This window comes from Oncorhynchus mykiss, chromosome 12 (assembly GCF_057628025.1).
Source record: "Oncorhynchus mykiss isolate SJ-2025 chromosome 12, ASM5762802v1, whole genome shotgun sequence".
Classification (NCBI taxonomy): Eukaryota; Metazoa; Chordata; class Actinopteri; order Salmoniformes; family Salmonidae; genus Oncorhynchus; species Oncorhynchus mykiss.
In genome coordinates this window covers 67,709,820-67,729,420 of record NC_143033.1, presented here as the reverse complement: position 1 = coordinate 67,729,420, position 19,601 = coordinate 67,709,820, and the positions used below count along the sequence as shown (strand labels likewise).

The 19,601-nt window shown below is 42.5% G+C and overlaps 1 protein-coding gene and 1 long non-coding RNA gene across 4 annotated transcripts; both read right to left on the bottom strand.

The window, feature by feature from the left end:
- Positions 1–5,227: 5,227 nt before the first annotated feature.
- Positions 5,228–19,160, bottom strand: LOC110538012 (interleukin-3 receptor class 2 subunit beta). 2 transcript variants are annotated; one of them, XM_090193074.1, is made up of 14 exons: positions 18,793–19,113; positions 18,385–18,514; positions 18,091–18,251; positions 17,738–17,892; positions 14,103–14,247; positions 13,630–13,765; positions 13,284–13,438; positions 12,757–12,890; positions 12,381–12,564; positions 11,465–11,561; positions 10,715–10,784; positions 9,934–10,043; positions 9,761–9,818; positions 5,228–9,711 (listed from the first exon to the last, which is right to left on the bottom strand). In XM_090193074.1, the coding sequence occupies exons 1-14, from the start codon at positions 18,941–18,943 to the stop codon at positions 9,670–9,672; spliced, it is 1,728 nt and encodes a 575-aa protein (XP_090049200.1). In that variant the 5' UTR covers positions 18,944–19,113; the 3' UTR covers positions 5,228–9,669. The 2 variants fall into 2 exon arrangements, with proteins under 2 accessions (XP_090049200.1, XP_021480210.3); XM_021624535.3 differs by having other exon boundaries at positions 5,228–9,818; positions 18,793–19,160.
- Positions 14,829–16,656, bottom strand: LOC149979342 (uncharacterized). 2 transcript variants are annotated; one of them, XR_016485199.1, is made up of 2 exons: positions 16,092–16,656; positions 14,829–16,023 (listed from the first exon to the last, which is right to left on the bottom strand). It is a non-coding gene; the product is annotated as an uncharacterized LOC149979342 (long non-coding RNA). The 2 variants fall into 2 exon arrangements; XR_016485198.1 differs by having other exon boundaries at positions 16,088–16,388.
- Positions 19,161–19,601: the final 441 nt, after the last annotated feature.

Sequence of the window (19,601 nt, the reverse complement as noted above, 5' to 3'; positions counted from 1 at the left end):
AAACTGAAAAATTGGGCGACAAGTATTCAGACCATTTACTCAGTACTTTGTTGAAGCACTTTTGGCAGTGATTACAGCCTTGAGTCTTCTTTGGTATGATGCTGCATGCTTGCCATACCTGTATTTGGGGAGTTTTTCCCATTATTCTCTGCAGATCCTCTAAAGCTCTGTCAGGTTGGGTGGGGAGCATCGTTGACAACTATTTTCAGGTCTCTCCGGACGTTCGATCGGGTTCAAGTCCGGGCTCTGGCTGGGCCACTCAAGGACATTCAGAGACCTGTTCCGAAGCCACCCCTGCATTGTCTTGGCTCTAAGCTTAGGATTGTTGTCCTGTTGGAAGGTGAACCTTTGCCCCAGTAAGAGGTCCTGAGCGCTCTGGAGCTGGTTTTTCATCAAGGATCTCTCTGTACTTTGCTCCGTTCATCTTTACCTCCATCCTGACTAGTCTCCCAGTCCCTGCCCCTGAAAAACATTCAAACAGCATGATGCTGCCACCACCATGGTTCACCGTAGGGATGGTGCCAGGTTTCCTCCAGAGGTGACGTTTGGCATTCAGGCCAAATACTTCAATATTGGTTTCATCAAACCAAAGAATCTTGTTTCTAATGCTGATAGTCCTTTAGGTGCCTTTTGGCAAACTCCAAGCAGACTGTTGTTCCTTTTACTGAGGAGTGGCTTCCGTCTGACCACTCTAAAAGTATTTAGTCAGCCACCAATTGTGCAAGTTCTTATACTTAAAAAGATGAGAGAGCCCTGTAATTTTCATCATAGGTACACTTCAACTATGACAGACAAAATGAGAAAAGAATCCAGAAAATCACATTTGTAGGATTTTTAATGAATTTATTTGCAAATTATGGTGGAAAATAAGTATTTGGTCAATAACAAAAGTTTATCTCAATACTTTGTTATATACCCTTTGTTGGCAATGACAGAGGTCAAACGTTTTCTGTAAGTCTTCACAAGGTTTTCACACACTGTTGCTGGTATTTTGGCCCATTCCTCCATGCAGATCTCCTCTAGAGCAGTGATGTTTTGGAGCTATTGCTGGGCAACACGGACTTTCAACTCCCCCCAAAGATTTTCTATGGGGTTGAGATCTGGAGACTGGCTAGGCCACTCCAGGACCGTGAAATGCTTCTTACGAAGCCACTCCTTCGTTGCCCGGGCAGTGTGTTTGGGATCATTGTCATGCTGAAAGACCCAGCCACGTTTCATCTTCAATGCCCTTGCTGATGGAAGGAGGTTTTCACTCAAAATCTCACAATACATGGCCCCATTCATTCTTTCCTTTACACGGATCACTCGTCCTAGTCCCTTTGCAGAAAGCATGATGTTTCCACCCCCATGCTTCACAGTAGGTATGGCGTTCTTTGGATGCAACTCAGCATTCTTTGTCCTCCAAACACGACGAGTTGAGTTTTTACCAAAAAGTTATATTTTGGTTTCATCTGACCATATGACATTCTCCCAATCTTCTTCTGGATCATCCAAATGCTCTCTAGCATACTTCAGACGGGCCTGAACATGTACTGGCTTAAGCAGGGGGACACGTCTGGCACTGCAGGATTTAAGTCCCTGGCGGCGTAGTGTGTTACTGATGGTAGGCTTTGTTACTTTGGTCCCAGCTCTCTGCAGGTCATTCACTAGGTCCCCCCGTGTGGTTCTGGGATTTTTGCTCACCGTTCTTGTGATCATTTTGACCCCACGGGGTGAGATCTTGCATGGAGCCCCAGATCGAGGGAGATTATCAGTGGTCTTGTATGTCTTCCATTTCCTAATAATTGCTCCCACAGTTGATTTCTTCAAACCAAGCTGCTTACCTATTGCAGATTCAGTCTTCCCAGCCTGGTGCAGGTCTACAATTTTGTTTCTGGTGTCCTTTGACAGCTCTTTGGTCTTGGCCATAGTGGAGTTTGGAGTGTGACTGTTTGAGGTTGTGGACAGGTGTCTTTTATATTGATAACAAGTTCAAACAGGTGCCATTAATACAGGTAACGAGTGGAGGACAGAAGGGCCTCCTAAAGAAGAAGTTACAGGTCTGTGAGAGCCAGAAATCTTGCTTGTTTGTAGGTGACCAAATACTTATTCTCCACCATAATTTGCAAATAAATTCATAAAAAATCCTACAATGTGATTTTCTGGATTTTTTTTCTCATTTGGTCTGTCATAGTTGAAGTGTACCTATGATGAAAATTACAGGCCTCTCTCATATTTTTAAGTGGGAGAACTTGCACATTTGGTGGCTGACTAAATACCTTTTTGCCCCACTGTATATAGACAGGTTGGTGCTTTTTCAAATCATGTCCAACCAATTGAATTTACCATAGGTGGACTCCAATCAAGTTGTATGAAAATCTCAAGGTAGATCAATGGAAACAGGAAGCACCTGAGCTCAATTTGAAGTCGCATAGCAAAGAGTCTGAATACTTATGTAAGTAAGATATTTTAATTTTAGTTTTAATGAATTAGCAAACATTTCTATAAAACAGTTTTCACTTTGTCATTATGGGGGCATTGTGTGTAGATTGATCACGATTTTATTTATCTAATCAATTTTAGAATAAGACTGTAACGTAACAAAATGTGGAAAAAGTCAAGGGGTCTGGATACTTTCTGAATGCACTGTATGTGACATATAGGTCATAGCCAAAGCCATAGTCATTTTATTCTTAAATAATAATAAAAGTATACATTAACCTCTGACTATAGGAACATCATCTATTTGTATGATCGCTTAGAAATAGGCCTACAAAACAAAATACATAAAATAAAGGAAAAAATGTGTATACCTTTTCATATATCAAACTTCTTATCATATCTCATGTAAAGCATAATATAAAATGAATATTGCATTAAATATTTCATAAATAAATAGAACAGACAAATAGTTAACTTTCTGCTAAGGGCACCAGATGATCCAACAGGGCATATATAGTGTGCCAAAGATTAACATTTACTCTGTGCTGGCGAAGCGTTCATAACGTAGGACTGGGGATGGTTGTAACACTTTTAGCATTTTTGTCATTTTCTCTGAAATTTTTTGAGCAGCTACATTCAAATTGTGGTAGGAACGGCTTCCATCTGTCTGCTACAAATGGGTATAGGTATTTTCTCTCTAAATCAAACAAACAAGTGGTGACTTTGTCTCAAATACAAGGAGTAAAATGCTACAATTTACGTCACCTCCCAGGTCAGTTGTAACAAGGCTTGCGGTGAAATGAAACTCTTTTTAAAAAATGCATATATCATGACATGCAACTAAATATTGAAAGCCTTATTGAGAACATGAGAACAACATTGCCATGTTTAACATTTTGTGCAGCAGAAATAATAAAATATGAAAAATCATAAAATATAATTTTTATGTTCCATTAACTGGCCCTTCTCAACCACTACAACAGCATCTGACAACTAAACAACACCATCTGGAATAAACAACTGAATCTTTGTGGTGTCCCTAATGAGTTCCACAAGATCTTGTGTGTGATCTTGTGTGATCACATGTCATTTTAATGTGACAACATGTGAATGTGACAGCATGTTAACAAAGCTGAGATTTTCTTTGAAGTCCAAATTGCAGGAATACATGTCAGGGTCGTTGGAAGCATACTCGGACCAACGTGCAGCGTGATCTGGGTTCCACATCTTTATTAAGTGAAACGCACAAAACAATAAAGAATAACGATCCGTGCCGACAATGGAGTGCTGACATACAACTACACATAAACAATATCCCACAAAACACAGGTGGGGAAAATGCTACTTAAATATGATCCCCAATTAGAGACAACGATTACCAGCTGCCTCTAATTGGGAATCATACAAAATGACCAACATAGAAAAACAAAACTAGAACCCCACATAGAAATAATAAACTAGACTAAACCCCCCAGTCACGCCCTGACCTACTCCACCATAGAAAATAAGGGCTCTCTATGGTCAGGACGTGACAATACAGGTGTGGTGGTGTAGCAGAAATATCATAATGCCGTGAACCAAGAGGTTGTGAGTTCAAATCCCAGATGACGACACATTGAATAATAATTGTTGTATAAATAAACATCAGTCAAATATGTAAGACGAAAACACTGTATGTTAAAAGCAATGTGTGTGTATCATAGACACATTTCTGTTGTCCAAAAACACATTTTCACATGTGAAATGTCACGTGAAGTGTTCTAAAAAATACATTATGTCAAATGCGAAATGTCATGTGAAATGTTCCAAAAGCACATTTTCAAATGTGAAATGTCACATGTGAGAAGTGTTCTCAAAAAACACATGAAACACATGTTTATGTGTGTGTGCGCGTGTGCGTGTGAGCAGTGTGTGTAGGTGAATGCTGGACATGCACACTGAATCAGAGTCACAGTTGTAACCTTGGTATGGTAGTACTGGGGTACAGGCTTGGAGGGCCCATAATTTGTATTCCCTTAGGTTGTTCCAACTAACCCTGACCCTTGCAGCCATTAGTTATTTTCAGTTTTAGCTACGTTCAAACTTTAGCATTGCTAACTTACATCAAATACATCTACACACACTGGTTATAAACCTGATATAAGATATGTGAATCTAACGACAAAGCAGGTAGGTGATGCCATCGGCAAAATACATTTGGTCAATTTCTTTCATTTTTTACCTCAAAATCATATTTTTGTCAATAAAAACTGCAAAGTTTATCACAGGGTCTTGCTTCTTCACACGAGGGTTGAGGACTAAACTGACCATGTGCACAGTGAGTCACATGATTCTCACTTGAGATATTGAGAGAAAACTATCTTGTGTTGTAACCATCCACGGTCTCCTATAGTAAATAGTAAATAGTAAATAATGAGGCATTTGTGACTCAAACTTCCCTACATAGTGAATAGGGAGGCATTTGCGACTAAAACTTCCCTACATAGTGAATAGGGACGCCTTTGGGTTTCAAACTTTCCTACATAGTGAATAGGGACGCCTTTGGGACTCAAAGTTTCCTACATAGTGAATAGGGAGGCATTTGTGACTTAAACCTCCCTACATAGTGAATGGGGAGGCATTTGGGACTCATTTGGGAATCAAACCTCTTCTGATGTGTAACAAGGGGGATTTACATGTATCTCTTCCTGGGGTCGATTGTACGCCACATTTTTCATATACGCGAGGGGAGGTCCTCGGGACTAATCTAAAACATACAGTATCTCTAACATCAGGGAGTGGAGCATGGGAATAGTAGGAAGAGGTATAGCGAACAACATGACTTTATTTTACAGCAAACAAAACAATATTTTCATCTCCAGGCATACATGTTCCTTGGAAGCTCTAGCTCATACTGATTCCCTATCACAGGACATAAAAAAACTTTAGTTGACATACAAATTCACAATTACATTCAATATATGACTGAGCTATGGCATAACACAGATCAGATCAATTACTCGTGGTCACAGGACATGTTGCACAATACTCTCAGGAGGGCATGCCATGGGTGAAGGAGAGCGGGTCAAATTGGCATACGGGTATTCTTGCCATAAACACAAGATCCCCGGATATGCTTCAGAATTTGGAATTCTCATGGTAATGCATATCTGTAGAACAACAAGAACAGCCAGGTAAAATACTGAAGGCCATACCCTTAATTAAAATCAACAATCTCACACACTTGGCACTGACAGAGGCACAAGGCTGCATTCACCAACTCAACAGTTCTACCCTGTTACATCTTTCCCCTCTATTTTTAAAATGTGTCCTCACATTTAACCAAGAAAGCAAAAAGCTTGCCACGCTGACCCTCAACACGTGGGCCCCTCAGGGGTGCGTGCTTAGTCCCCTCCTGTACTCCCTGTTCACCCACGACTGCTTGGCCGTGCACAACTCCAACACCATCATTAAGTTTGCTGAGACCACCTACAGAGAGGAGGTCAGTGACCCGGCCTCTCCCTCAACATCAGCAAGACAAAGGAGCTGATCATGGAGCTGAGCACGCTCCTACCACATCGATGGGGCTGTTGTGGAGCAGGATGAAAGATTCAAGTTCCTTAGTTCCACATCACTAACAAATAAACATGATCCACACACACCTACACATTCGCGAAGAAGGTACGACAATGCCTCTTCCCCCTCAGGAGGCTGAAAATATTTAGCTTGGGCCCTCAGATCCTCAAAATGTTCTACAGCTGCACCATTAAAGGCATCTTGACTCACTGCATCACTGCTTGGTATGGCAACTGCTTGGCATCCGACTGCAAGGCGCTACAGAGGGTAGTGTGTATGCCCCTGCCATCCAGGACCTCTATACCAGGCGGTGTCAGAGGAAAACATTTGTCAAAGACACCATCCACCCAAGTCACAGACTGTTCTCTCTGATACCACGCAGCAAGCGGTACTGATACACCATGTCTGGAACCAACAGGACCCTGAACAACTTCTACCGCCAAGCCATAAGACTATAAATAGTGAATCAAATAGCTACCCAGACTATCTGCATTGACCCTCTTTGCACTAACTCTTTTGACTCATCACATACACTGCTGCTACTGTTTATTATCTATCCTGTTGCCTAGTCACTTTACCCCTAACTACAGTGCCTTGCGAAAGTATTCGGCCCCCTTGAACTTTGCGACCTTTTGCCACATTTCAGGCTTCAAACATAAAGATATAAAACTGTATTTTTGTGTGAAGAATCAACAACAAGTGGGACACAATCATGAAGTGGAACGACATTTATTGGATATTTCAAACTTTTTTAACAAATCAAAAACTGAAAAATTGGGCGTGCAAAATTATTTAGCCCCCTTAAGTTAATACTTTGTGGCGCCACCTTTTGCTGCGATTAAAGCTGTAAGTCGCTTGGGGTATGTCTCTATCAGTTTTGCACATCGAGAGACTGACATTTTTTCCCATTCCTCCTTGCAAAACAGCTCGAGCTCAGTGAGGTTGGATGGAGAGCATTTGTGAACAGCAGTTTTCAGTTCTTTCCACAGATTCTCGATTGGATTCAGGTCTGGACTTTGACTTGGCCATTCTAACACCTGGATATGTTTATTTTTGAACCATTCCATTGTAGATTTTGCTTTATGCTTTATGTTTTGGATCATTGTCTTGTTGGAAGTCCCAGTCCCAGTCTCAGGTCTTTTGTAGACTCCATCAGGTTTTCTTCCAGAATGGTCCTGTATTTGGCTCCATCCATCTTCCCATCAATTTTAAACATCTTCCCTGTCCCTGCTGAAGAAAAGCAGGCCCAAACCATGATGCTGCCACCACCATGTTTGACAGTGGGGATGGTGTGTTCAGTTGTGTTGCTTTTACGCCAAACATAACGTTTTGCATTGTTGCCAAAAAGTTCAATTTTGGTTTCATCTGACCAGAGCACCTTCTTCCACATGTTTGGTGTGTCTCCCAGGTGGCTTGTGGCAAACTTTAAACAACACGTTTATGGATATCTTTAAGAAATGGCTTTCTTCTTGCCACTCTTCCATAAAGGCCAGATTTGTGCAATATACGACTGATTGTTGTCCTATGGACAAAGTCTCCCACCTCAGCTGTAGATCTCTACAGTTCATCCAGAGTGATCATGGGCCTCTTGGCTGCATCTCTGATCAGTCTTCTCCTTGTATGAGCTGAAAGTTTAGAGGGACGGCCAGGTCTTGGTAGATTTGCAGTGGTCTGATACTCCTTCCATTTCAATATTATCGCTTGCACAGTGCTCCTTGGGATGTTTAAAGCGTGGGAAATCTTTTTGTATCCAAATCCGGCTTTAAACTTCTTCACAACAGTATCTCGGACCTGCCTGGTGTGTTCCTTGTTCTTCATGATGCTCTCTGCGCTTTTAACGGACCTCTGAGACTATCACCAGTGCAGGTGCATTTATACGGAGACTTGATTACACACAGGTGGATTCTATTTATCCTCATTAGTCATTTAGGTCAACATTGGATCATTCAGAGATCCTCACTGAACTTCTGGAGAGAGTTTGCTGCACTGAAAGTAAAGGGGCTGAATAATTTTGCACTCCCAATTTTTCAGTTTTTGATTTGTTAAAAAAGTTTGAAATATCCAATTAATGTCGTTCCACTTCATGATTGTGTCCCACTTGTTGTTGATTCTTCACAAAAAAATACAGTTTTATATCTTTATGTTTGAAGCCTGAAATGTGGCAAAAGGTCGCAAAGTTCAAGGGGGCCGAATACTTTCACAAGGCACTGTATATGTACATATCAACCTCAATTACCTTGTATCCCTACACATCTACTCAGTACTGGTACCCCGTGTATATAACCATTGTGGATTTATTCCTTGTGTTATTATTTTTCTCTATATTTTTCTCTCTGCATTGTTGGGAAGGGCCCATAATTAAACATTTCACTGTAAGTCTACACCAGTTGTTTACAAAGCTTGTGACGAATGACATTCGACCAGGAGACCGTCATCACCATTCGCATTCTGTAACACAGCACTTTGCGGCCCGCGGGCCAACCCCTGCTGTGGAACGACAGGAACAGCCACTGGCACTGACAGAGGCATAAGGCTGCGTTCACCAACTCAACAGTGCCACCCTGTTACACATGTACCATCTATGTGATGTGGTGGAAACCTGGTAATCTGGCCCTCAGTCACCTTACCACCCAGAGAGGAATGGCTTACTGCAGTATGCTTCTGTGTTTGTAGTTAGTCCTTACAGTAGAATCCATAGGCCACCTCTTGTGAGTTCAACAGATACACAGTAAGTACAGTAATGCCATCTGCTGGGCATTGTGAGTAATCAAGGGAGGCTTCTCTATGAGGCTCCAACAGTTTTCCCTCCCAGAAATAGAAGTGTTTCTCAATCTCAACCCAGTCTTCAGTGACCACAAATCAGTAGTTTTACACATGTGGTCCATTCCAACACTAACACACCTGAATGAACTAGTCCAACTAATACTCAAGCTCTTGTGATTAGTTGAGACAGGTGTGTTAGTGTTAGAATGGATCAAATATTGAGAACAGTGACCCTCATGTAGTCCCTCATGTAGTCCTGCATTAGATGAGGTTAGCTAGTTAGCTAAATGGCTAGCTGGGACAGTCTGACATATGGATCCTCCTTGCACTGCTCCTCCTGCCTCATCTCCCTCCTACAGACCTGCTGCTCTTCACTGCCTCCTTTAGGTGGTCCAGAAGACTGCACATGGCCCCAGCCCCCAAGTGCCTGTAGGGCCGGGAGGAAGCAGTACCCAGAGGTGTGTAGGGTAGGGCCCACTGGGGGCAAGGTGGGAGGGGTGGTTGTGGTGGTTGGGGGTGTGTACGCTGGAGGAGGGTCTTCATTCTCACTGGGTGGTGAGCAGGTGGGCATAGAGCTAGGTCCGGGTGGGAGGAGCTCTGACTTGGGCCATGCCATGATGTCGTTGTTGCCGTTGTTGTTACCAGTGTTCTTACTGTCGTCCGCTACTACAGCGCTCGTAACACCATCAGACACTCCCTCTGTTGATCTGGACAGGCCAGCACAGACCTGAGGCATCGCCACGTAGCCCTCACTCGACTCTGAGAGGGATGGGGCAGACCTCTCCGAGGAGGACGGAGAAGTGGGTTCAGAGTTAGAGAGAGTGTTGTCGAACTCCTCACAGGGAGGCTCCAGACTCAGAAACTCACTCGGCGCCGGTGAACTGTCGCCACAGAAGATGTAAGGGCCACTGAAGCTGAAGCCGGATGAGTCTAGAGCAGGAGGGCCAGATCTGTCCACTGACAGCAAATGGAGGGAGGAAGAGTTTGGGTCATACTTCTTCCACCCCTCCTTGGTAATGGAATGGAACAGTCCATGTGCTTTTACATCTGAGTTCAACCACAATGGACTATCTGAAGAGCTGCAACACAACATAGTGAGGTAAGGGTTAGTATTGAGGCTAGGTGTACGAGTTATCTTTTATAAGTGGTGGATAGTGTAGGTTAAATAAGTATAAAGATATGAGCTAGTTTTACCAGCTGGAGCAGAGACTGCTTTCCTCCCTGCTCCCCTGTGTCTGTACCCTGCAGATGTAGGTCTTCTCACTTCTCTCACTCTCATGGAATAACAACCTATCAGGAGATTTCTGGGAAAGAGAGGACATACCATTATCTGTGAGTGATGAACTATGAAAGATGGATACATGCAGGCACGTGCACAGATAGGGGTCTACCTTTACTCTCCCACCTGCCCCTTTGCCCTCCCACTCGCCCTTTTGGGTGGCGGTATATTTTTTGTATACAGTTTTTGTCGGTTGTTGTTCTGAACCCATTGCCCCCAAGTCGAAGTGACATTGTCAAGTTCACAAACTAGCAGGTTTTCATCAATCGACACAAATGATTAGCTGATAGCTGACCCTCTTTTCCCGATGTCAATCATTTATTTTGGAGGCACTGTAACTAGCCTGCTTACAATCTTGTAAGTGAGTGTGTTGTTGTAGAAATAAATAGGCCAATGCTAAAGCATGTTTAAATGTTCGCTACAGAGGCAGTTAGTATGTTATGAATTTCGAGATATGAATTGCCATTTTTTTTCTTCATTTTGAGCACCTGCCCGCTAAAAGGTCTGTGCACAGCCCTGGATACATACAATGTCATTTATAGTGGTTATGAAAAATGATCTTTGTGCACAGTCTAGATGATTTGTATTATTATTGAGTGCAGTTGTCATTTATTCAATAGCTGAGTAGTCCACAGCGAGATGCTTTGTGAATAATGCTGATTGAATACTCAGCCATTCAGATGCATTCAGACTTACCTTAATGACCTCTCCCAGTACCTTGCTCTTGAGGGGCGACGGGACAGACACCTCCCACAGGACTACCCTCCTACGGACAGAAAACGAACGAATGAATCAATGGGATGGACAAATGAATGAAATGACAGGTAACTGCCAAAATAAAGGAAACACCAACACAACTTTGGCATAGATTCTACAAGTTTCTGGAATTCTATTGGAGGGATGTCATTCTTCCATGAGAAATGACATAATTTGATGTTTTGTTGATGATGGTGGAAACCGCTGTCTCAGGCGCCGCTACCGAATCCCCCATAAATGCTCAATTGGGTTGGGATCTGGTGACTGAGAAGGCCATGGCATGTGGTTTATATGGTTTTCATGCTCATCAACCCATTCAGTGACCACTCGTGCCCTGTGGATAGGGCCATTGTCATCGTATTGTGTTCCCATAGCCATGGTAGCCAAAATAATGGCCTGCCCAGCATTTTTATACATGACCCTAAGCATGATGGGATGTTAATTGCTTAATTAACTCAGGGACCACACCTGTATGGAAGCACTGGCTGTAACACTAGTAATAACACAAGGGCATCTACTTGGTAAATATTTTCTTGAACTGCACTGTTGGTTAAAGGCTTGTAAGTAAGCATTTCACGGTAAAGTCTGCACTTATTGTATTGGGCCCATGTGACAAATAAAGTTTGATTTGAAGGGTGAATTAAAATGGTAGAAAAAGAATAGAAACAGTTGGAGAAGTCTGAGTATCACCTGTGACAGGCTGGTATGGTAACATAGAGAGCGATGAAGACAATGGCCACCAGTATACTGATGAAGACGTAGAGGAAGGTGGTGATGGACCAGGAAGCTACCAGGAGACATGGACAAAAGATGCATATGTAAGAGTGGAAAATGTAGTTGATGATCATCGATGAGAAATTGATTAGTGTCTGGATATTCCTGTCTGTCATGTGAACTGATTGAGATGGTCGTTGGTTCAAGAGAACAAAGTCACATTTTATCAGCTCCTGTATGCTGCCTTCATCAAGTCTAGTCTTAATTTCTTCTTATTTAACTCACCGAACCCTCCAAACGGCGTGTTCAACACATTTCAATATTATTTTCTCGTTTTTTTATTCTCTCATTTTTCACATGAAAGCAAATATCGTGGCTGCACATAGGACTGACACATGGAAGCAAAAAAAAAACACTCTTTAATACATAATGAAGGTCTTTACATTTGTTTTTGAAAACATTCTCCAAGGGATATGAACTTTGGTGCTTTTTCGTTCAGCATCTCATGAATAGATAATCATATTATCGTTTTTAGAGCTCCGCTATATTGACTCGCATGGCTGGCACGACTAGATGAATTGTAAATAATAAAATATGGTTCACATCCCCCCATTTGTTCTTGTTTCAGTGCAGACTGGTTATCTCTGATAATAAAATATGTTTTCAGAGTTATTTGAAAAAAATAATAGAATTAGCTTGGTCCAAGTTTGTGCTATTGTCAAGTCCATTGCTGTCATTGTCAAGCATATACAGCAATTGACATGACAATGAGTGACAAGGAGTTGGCATAATAGCAAAAACAGACACTCTCAGGCTATAATAGAATACAACAATGGTTCAGAATACTATTAAAAACCTGCTTCAACCAGGAGATACCTACTAGGTCCATTACCTGGTTGTGTGGTCCACTCCACTGGGTCGGTCCATTCTGAGGGGGCTCCGTCAAAAGTATCACGCTTTCCCGGGACCACCAGGGCTCTCACCTTAACCAGGTAGCACTCAGAGGGGCGCAGGGACACCCCCAGGATGGAGAGCGAGCGGGACCCCTGGGAGACATTGAGGAATGTAATATCCTCCTGAAAAAGAGAAGGTTGGACAGAACCAAGTGAGACACAGTAGAATTATCAGTCATTGTCAAATTATCTATTCATGGGATACTTAAAATTGCAACAGTCTATCTTGCTTGATGAGCGTTCTTTACCTGATGAACTAGAGATGATCAAATGTAATACTGAAAATGACAAGACATTGCTTTTGGATCATCCTACCTGAGTCTCATTACTCCAGTATTGCACCTGATAGTACACATGATCGGTCAGATAAAAATGAGGCGGATTCCATTTTAGAATCCAGTTCCCATCTCTCTCTTCTATCTGCACTTTGAGTGGACGGTTTGGACGAACTGTGTGGAGAGAGACATCAAGAATCAGACATCAAGAATCTTTAAAGAGTTGAACGGGATCTTAAGCACTTCCGAATGTATTTATTTTTTGCAGGACGTAACCAATCGTACGAAATTGATGACGTTGTACACAGTTGTGCACAATTTCCCGGGACCCGTTTTGGCTCATGAGCACTAATTTCTAAACTACTGGCTGAAATGATCCCTTCTAGAAAATTGCGCCTGTAATACCACAATATAAACTCCAGGTGGCAGCACTGATACACAATCACTGAGGTAGTATATTTTCTTTCTTTTTTGCATCAAAACAAATATCATCATAAATTGAGTCTCAGCTATGAGATTTTATTCTCCCCCAAATATCACCCCTGTCTCGGTGTGAAAATGACTCACTGTTCTTGTGTGTTTTAAACATTTTGCTGTTGCGTGTGGGTACAAGCTCCACCTCTAGCTGCTCTAAGTCTTGGACATGGAAGGAGCAGCTGTATTCGAGCACTGGACCCCTGGATGGAACGCTGACCATGGTGTTATCACAGCATTTCTGGGCTCTGCAGAGATGGCGGAAAGGAAGAGAGAAATGGATGGATGGATGGAGAAGAGGGAGGACAATGCTGTGAAAGAGAGTAGTCATCCATGAGACTGAAGTGTAGTCAACTGTTCTGTCTCATCCATGGGCACGTGCACATGAACGCATGCAGCGCGCACAAACACAAAGGCATACACACAGATCTTAACTCACGGTGCAGTGTGGTTGTGTTTGCAGGACAGGTGGAAGGTAAGGAACTGAGCCAGGTCTCTCTTCACCTCCCAACTGCATGTCACCGCAGTCTCATTATCCAACACACACTGCGCATTGGAGGGGCCTGGCACAGGGTCTGAGTGAGGGAGGGAAGGGAGGTGAGGGAGGGAGGGAGCAGGAGGACAGGATGACAGGAGGAAGAGAGACAGAAAGAGATGGAGAGAGAGAGAGAGAGAGGGGAATTAGGGAGGACGGGAGTGAACAAAAGGAAAGAAGATATTGATGCACGACTGAGCAATGCTAACATGACGCGATTACAACTCCCTGGCAAATCACATGCCATCGCAAGTCCCTCATTACAATTTCATTACAAACTCATTACAATGCCATGAAACTAATACATTTCATTGTATGACATTACATTATGGAGGACGGAGGATGTATGTTTACGTATACGTAGGGTTTCCACTCACCCTCCTCAGTCAACCAGGTCACTAGGGGGCTCCACTCGCTCCACAGTCCCGTCTTCCTCCTTGCCCTCACCTTGGCTTCATACTGGAAGCCGGGCACCTGAGCCTCAGCCTTCACACTCAGCTGGGTGTCCTGAACCTCCACTGCCTGCACAGAGAGAAACAGACAAAGAATATGGAGTCCCAAATGGCATAGTGCCCCACAAGGCTTGTGGTCTAAAGTTTACTTTACTACAAAGGCAATAGGATGCCATTTGACACGCACATTATGTGTGCACCTCAATCTACGAAAGTGGCTCTCCATTGGGCACAGACATCAATTCAACATCTATTCCACGTTGGTTCAACATAATTGAACATAAACATCATTGAAATAACATGGAATCAGCATTGATTTAAGTCCCCAGTGGGTTCCTTTCTTTGTTTCCTTCCCTTCATCTGCACTAGTGTGAAGCACCTGGTCTGGACAGGTGAATGTAGACTTCCTGAAAGAATCTTCCAAACTGCTTCCACCTATCCCGTGGCTTGAATCAGTGCATTTGAAAGGGTGGAAACCACTTCAGACTATTGAGACAGAGACCTGATCTTTATGTGACTCCCACCGGTGGATTTGTTTTCTATACTATTGCCGTGTGATATCCTCTCAGTCTTAGATAGTGGCGTGAATTTATTTTGTAGTCAACTGAATGCGCCACTTATACTGAACAAAAATATAAACGCAACATGAAACAATTTCACATTTTTTTACTGAGTTACAGTTATAAGGAAATCAGTCAATTATAATAAATTCATTAGGCCCTAATCTATGGATTTCACATGCTGGCCAGGGGCGCAGACATGGGTGGGCATAGGCACACCCCCTTTGGAGCCAGACCCACCCACTGGGGAGCCAGGCCCAGCCAACCAGAATGTATTTTTCCCCACAAAAGGGCTTTATTATAGACATAAATACTCCTCAGTTTCATCAGCTGTCTGGGTGGCTGGTCTCAGACAATCCCGCAGGTGAAGAAGCCAGATGTGGAGGTCCTGGGCTGGCGTGGTTACACGTGGTCTGCGGTTGTGAGGCTGGTTGGACGTACTGCCAAATTCTCTAAAATGATGTTGGAGGCGGCTTATGGTAGAGAAATTAACATGACATTTTCTGGCAAGTGCTGGTGGACATTTCTGCAGTGGTGGACATTCCTGCAGCCATTTCTCAGAATGGTGCAATGTCTCGCAAGATCACTTAAGGATGAATTAGTATTCTACATAACAAACCAACTATAATCAAATGATAATGGCAGGCTACGGTTATGCCAAAAACACAATGTAATTTCATATGACAATTTTGAAATGCAGCATTTTTTTTCTCATGCGGTTGCTGTGTTTAACTCTATCTGCTCTAAAATGTGATTAGTTCAGCCGGTTAGCCAACCTTACTTACATATTCAAGAAGATCAAAATGCATATTCCCATCAACCTGTTGGGGATCGAACTGTTGGCATGCATGCAGCATGGACGTTTAACCTGTAAAACGTGAATTATCATTCACGATTGACAGTGATGATGGCCTAATTTATAATTAGGTAGGCCTAATTTGGTGTTTTAGGATTTTCTGAATGAAAGGTTTCACGTTGGTACCAACTTTCATTCAGAAATGGCTTAATAATTGATAAAATGGTGCTCTGGTAGGCTACCTAAAACAATAGCACTGGCTATAATAAATGTAAAGCCATTTCCATGTGTGGTCAACTGATCATTCCAGCACCGTTTAGATTGGGACAACGTGGGAACTCATCTTGATAAATCAATCAATGTCCGATTTTTGGTTTTCACTGAATCTCTGTTTGGATATTAGGTTACAATTATGCTAGGTAATGTTAGCTAAGTTGAGTTGAGTGCTCACGATCATTAGTCTAACAGTTAAAAGTAATGCAGCTGTTCTCTACACACACACACACACACACACACACACACACACACACACACACACACACACACACACACACACACACACACACACACACACACACACACACACACACACACACACACACACACACACATTAGGCCTATATAGCCTACCTGATGAGCTTCCCTGATGTTTTCCTGAACTTTCCAATACTTTTCTGATGCATTTCAGTCCCTTAGCGTACTGATGTGAATACTCATTGTACACTTTTCCTTATAGTCTATGCAAGTAATTTGACATGTTTTTTGTTGTTGTTATTATTTTAAAAAGTCATAAGGCCTACATCGTTTTAATAACAATATAGCTGAAAACCACTATTGGCTTCATTTGATTTACTGAATTTATTCTCTTGTAATTTTAGGCTAGGCTATTTGCTGCTTGATTATTTAAAATATTATCGTAACAGTAGGCCTACCTATACAACAACCTCATATGGGGTTACTGACCACAATCCACTTAATTAATAATAATAAGTGTTGATTTTTTGGCCTTGGGGGGAGCATAGCACATGGAAGAAACCATAGTGCTGCAGGAAGGGGTACTGGAAGTGCTGCAGATAAATTGAAATTAAATTTGACAAGTGATATAATTACTCCTTGTCTCTATAAAAATACATGAAATATTTATATAATTATTTAAAATAATTGCTGTAGAATGTGTTTTGTCACATTGTGGGCGATTACGGCAAATATAAAACAGCTGATTGTTGAGTTGTGGCTGTCAATGTACAGCAGGCAGCAGCTAGAAGGTATTTCACAATATTTAAAAATACACTTGAGGAACAATTCTGATTAAATTAGTGAGTAAACACTGGAAAGTTGGTGGACTATAATTTCCTCCTCATCTTGTAGACCTAAGATCTGAGTATCCACTCTTTTCATTGGCCTATCTTCTTGTTGCATTTAAGACATGGGTTGTTTGTTTTAGCAGCTTGACATTTAGATACTTTGTGTGGTATAAAAAAATATTACTGTAATGTCTCCAGTCATATAAAATGATTTACAGGAAATTACAGGAAGTGATTTTAGAAAAGGCCCTTTTTTTTCTCACCCACAAACCCCTCAGCCCCTGGTCTTCAGGACTGAGCCCCCAAATGTTATGAAACTCTGGTGATACCACTGGGCATTAAGCAAAGGGGTAGTGATGAATGATTTTAAAGAAGTGATTCATGATTTTGTCACCGAGCAAAACTACCCAAAACTTGAGAGTTAGCATGTTTTTTTTTACAAGAGGGTCGGAAAACATAAGCAATGTGTTTACTAATACTCTTAGAAAAAAAGGTGGTATCTAGAACCTAAACGGGTTATTTGGCTGTTCCCAAGGAGAACCCTTTGAATAACACTTTTTGGTTCCAGGCAGAACCCTATTGGGTTCCACGTAGAACCCTTTCCCCTGGAGGGTTCTACATGGAACCCAAAAGAGTTCTAACTGGAACCAAAAAGGGTTCTCCTAAGGGGACAATCGAAGAACCCTTTTGGAACCCATTTTTCTAAGAGTGTATACTCTATTTATGATGATTCAGAAGCACATGTGGTAGATGAATAGGAGTCTTTAAGAGCACGTTGTATGTAACCTGGTCCCAGATTTGTTTGCGCTTTTTGCCTGCTGTCCTTGACAATGAGTTGGCAATATATAGCACAAACAAGATATGGCACTCAAGCTAATTGTTTGTTACTCCAGCACATACTGTCCAGTCATCCTGGTTAGACCTCCTGTAGTTGACCTGGTAGTTGAGAGTGGGAGTCAAGAGGGATGATGGGGGGTAGGGGCTTTCCCAGCTGAGCAAACGGCCCCCTCTCTCTACACGCTGCTGTGATAGGTGGACTGGTGTACGCACCCTAACTGTAATACACACATGTACACACTGTCAAAAACAAATCAACACATACATGAATAGTGAAATACAGATATAGGACCCTATATATATTTGACTGAATTTGGTCATCTGCTAGCTAACTTGTAACTAAAATGAAACATGTAAATGTAAAATAATTGAGAACCAATGACTTATGACAGGTGTCCTGCAATGTTTAAACTCACCATTCTTAGACAGAAGCAGGGCAGGGGGACAGGAGGTATTGAAGAAGAAGACATGGTTGGTATTGATGCCAAAGTATTTAGTGTTGTACTGACACTGGGCAGTGAGCTTGATGTTGTTGGGATTCCGTGCTCGCTGACCATAGGGGTTACACAAGGACTCACTAGAGGGTCGGAGAAAGAGGGAGACATGAGTTCATTGAGTACATTGTTTTTCGGGGTCCACCTCTCCCTCCCTCCCTCCCTTCCTCCCTCTCTCTCTCTGTCCTCTCATCACCCCATCAGCTCTATCCTTACCGGTTCTCAGGGCTGTCCCAGTAGTATAGGGTTAACGGCTGTGAGGACGGGTGTGGACTCTCCTCCCAGCTACAGCGGACGTAGGATCTGTAGTCATTGTAGCACTGCAGGGACTCAAGCACAGGGGACACTATGGGAGAGACGGAGTGGGAAGAAGGATATAGACAATATAATTAGAACACATTGTGCTGTATGGTGTACAGTTCTCTCTATATGGGTAGAAAATGTGATCTACAATCACTTCTGGAAAAAACACATTTCCAAGTGGGTGGCAGTGTTGTGCTAGTGTCTGTATCTTAATGAGACTTTCTATAATGTCCACAATGAAACATCTAACCATATGTCTAAATTATACATTTTGTTGTCATCGATATCTGCTAAAAAAATAGTCTTAGACTTTGACCCTACCATGATATTGTGTGTTGTCCTGGATGGTGCAGCATTCTTGTCCATTATTGCAAAGGACCAGGAGAGGGAGAAGTGATCCACAAGACATCCAGAAGAGGAGCATGTTTCCCGGGGAGCGCAGGAGGACAGGTCCCCTGGAGCAGAAGAACATGGGTAAGGTTCAGCAGGTGGGTCTCAGTAATTAACCTTCTAGATCTAGACCATCCTGGGCCCGCATTATGTGGACTGACTGCTATACCTGTCAGAGTTCAGAGAAAAATGGCTCAGATACAAAAAGTCTTACTCACTCACACTCTCTCTCTCTCTCTCTCTCTCATGAACGTGCCACACACGCAAATATCACAATTCTCGGAAAAAATGACATCATTACCACTCACTTCCCTTACAGTATATTCTTCACTAAGTGACTCTGATGTTCCTCCCACCATCCGCTGTAACCACACATCCGTTCGTGTTCCAAATGGCACCCTATTCCCTATGTAAAGTGCACACTACCCTATGGGACCTAGTCAATAGTATAGAACTTTATATTATGGTGGCATTTTGGACGTAGCCTCTGTTTCTTATGATTGTGTTACTGTCTTCACTGTGATGTCCTTCTATCAGGCACAGACATTTTGGAAGAGAAGCATGAAAACAAAGTGGCAGAGAGTTGTGACTGTAGTGGCGTTGAGAAATCCCCATCAGATACTGTGTGTGTGTGTGTGTGTGTGTGTGTGTGTGTGTGTGTGTGTGTGTGTGTGTGTGTGTGTGTGTGTGTGTGTGTCTGTGTCTCTGTGTCTCTGTGTCTCTGTGTGTCTGTGTCTGTG

Excerpts from the sequence above, each read along its gene's own strand:
- LOC110538012 (XM_021624535.3), bottom strand. The coding sequence starts at position 18,943 with ATGTTCTTCTGCTCCAGGGGACCTGTCCTCCTGCGCTCCCCGGGAAAC. Across the intron at positions 18,515-18,792 it reads GGACAACACACAATATCATG|TGTCCCCTGTGCTTGAGTCC; the intron begins GTAGGGTCAAAG and ends TCTCTCCCATAG. Across the intron at positions 14,248-17,737 it reads CTAACCAGGATGACTGGACA|GCAGTGGAGGTTCAGGACAC; the intron begins GTATGTGCTGGA and ends CTCTCTGTGCAG.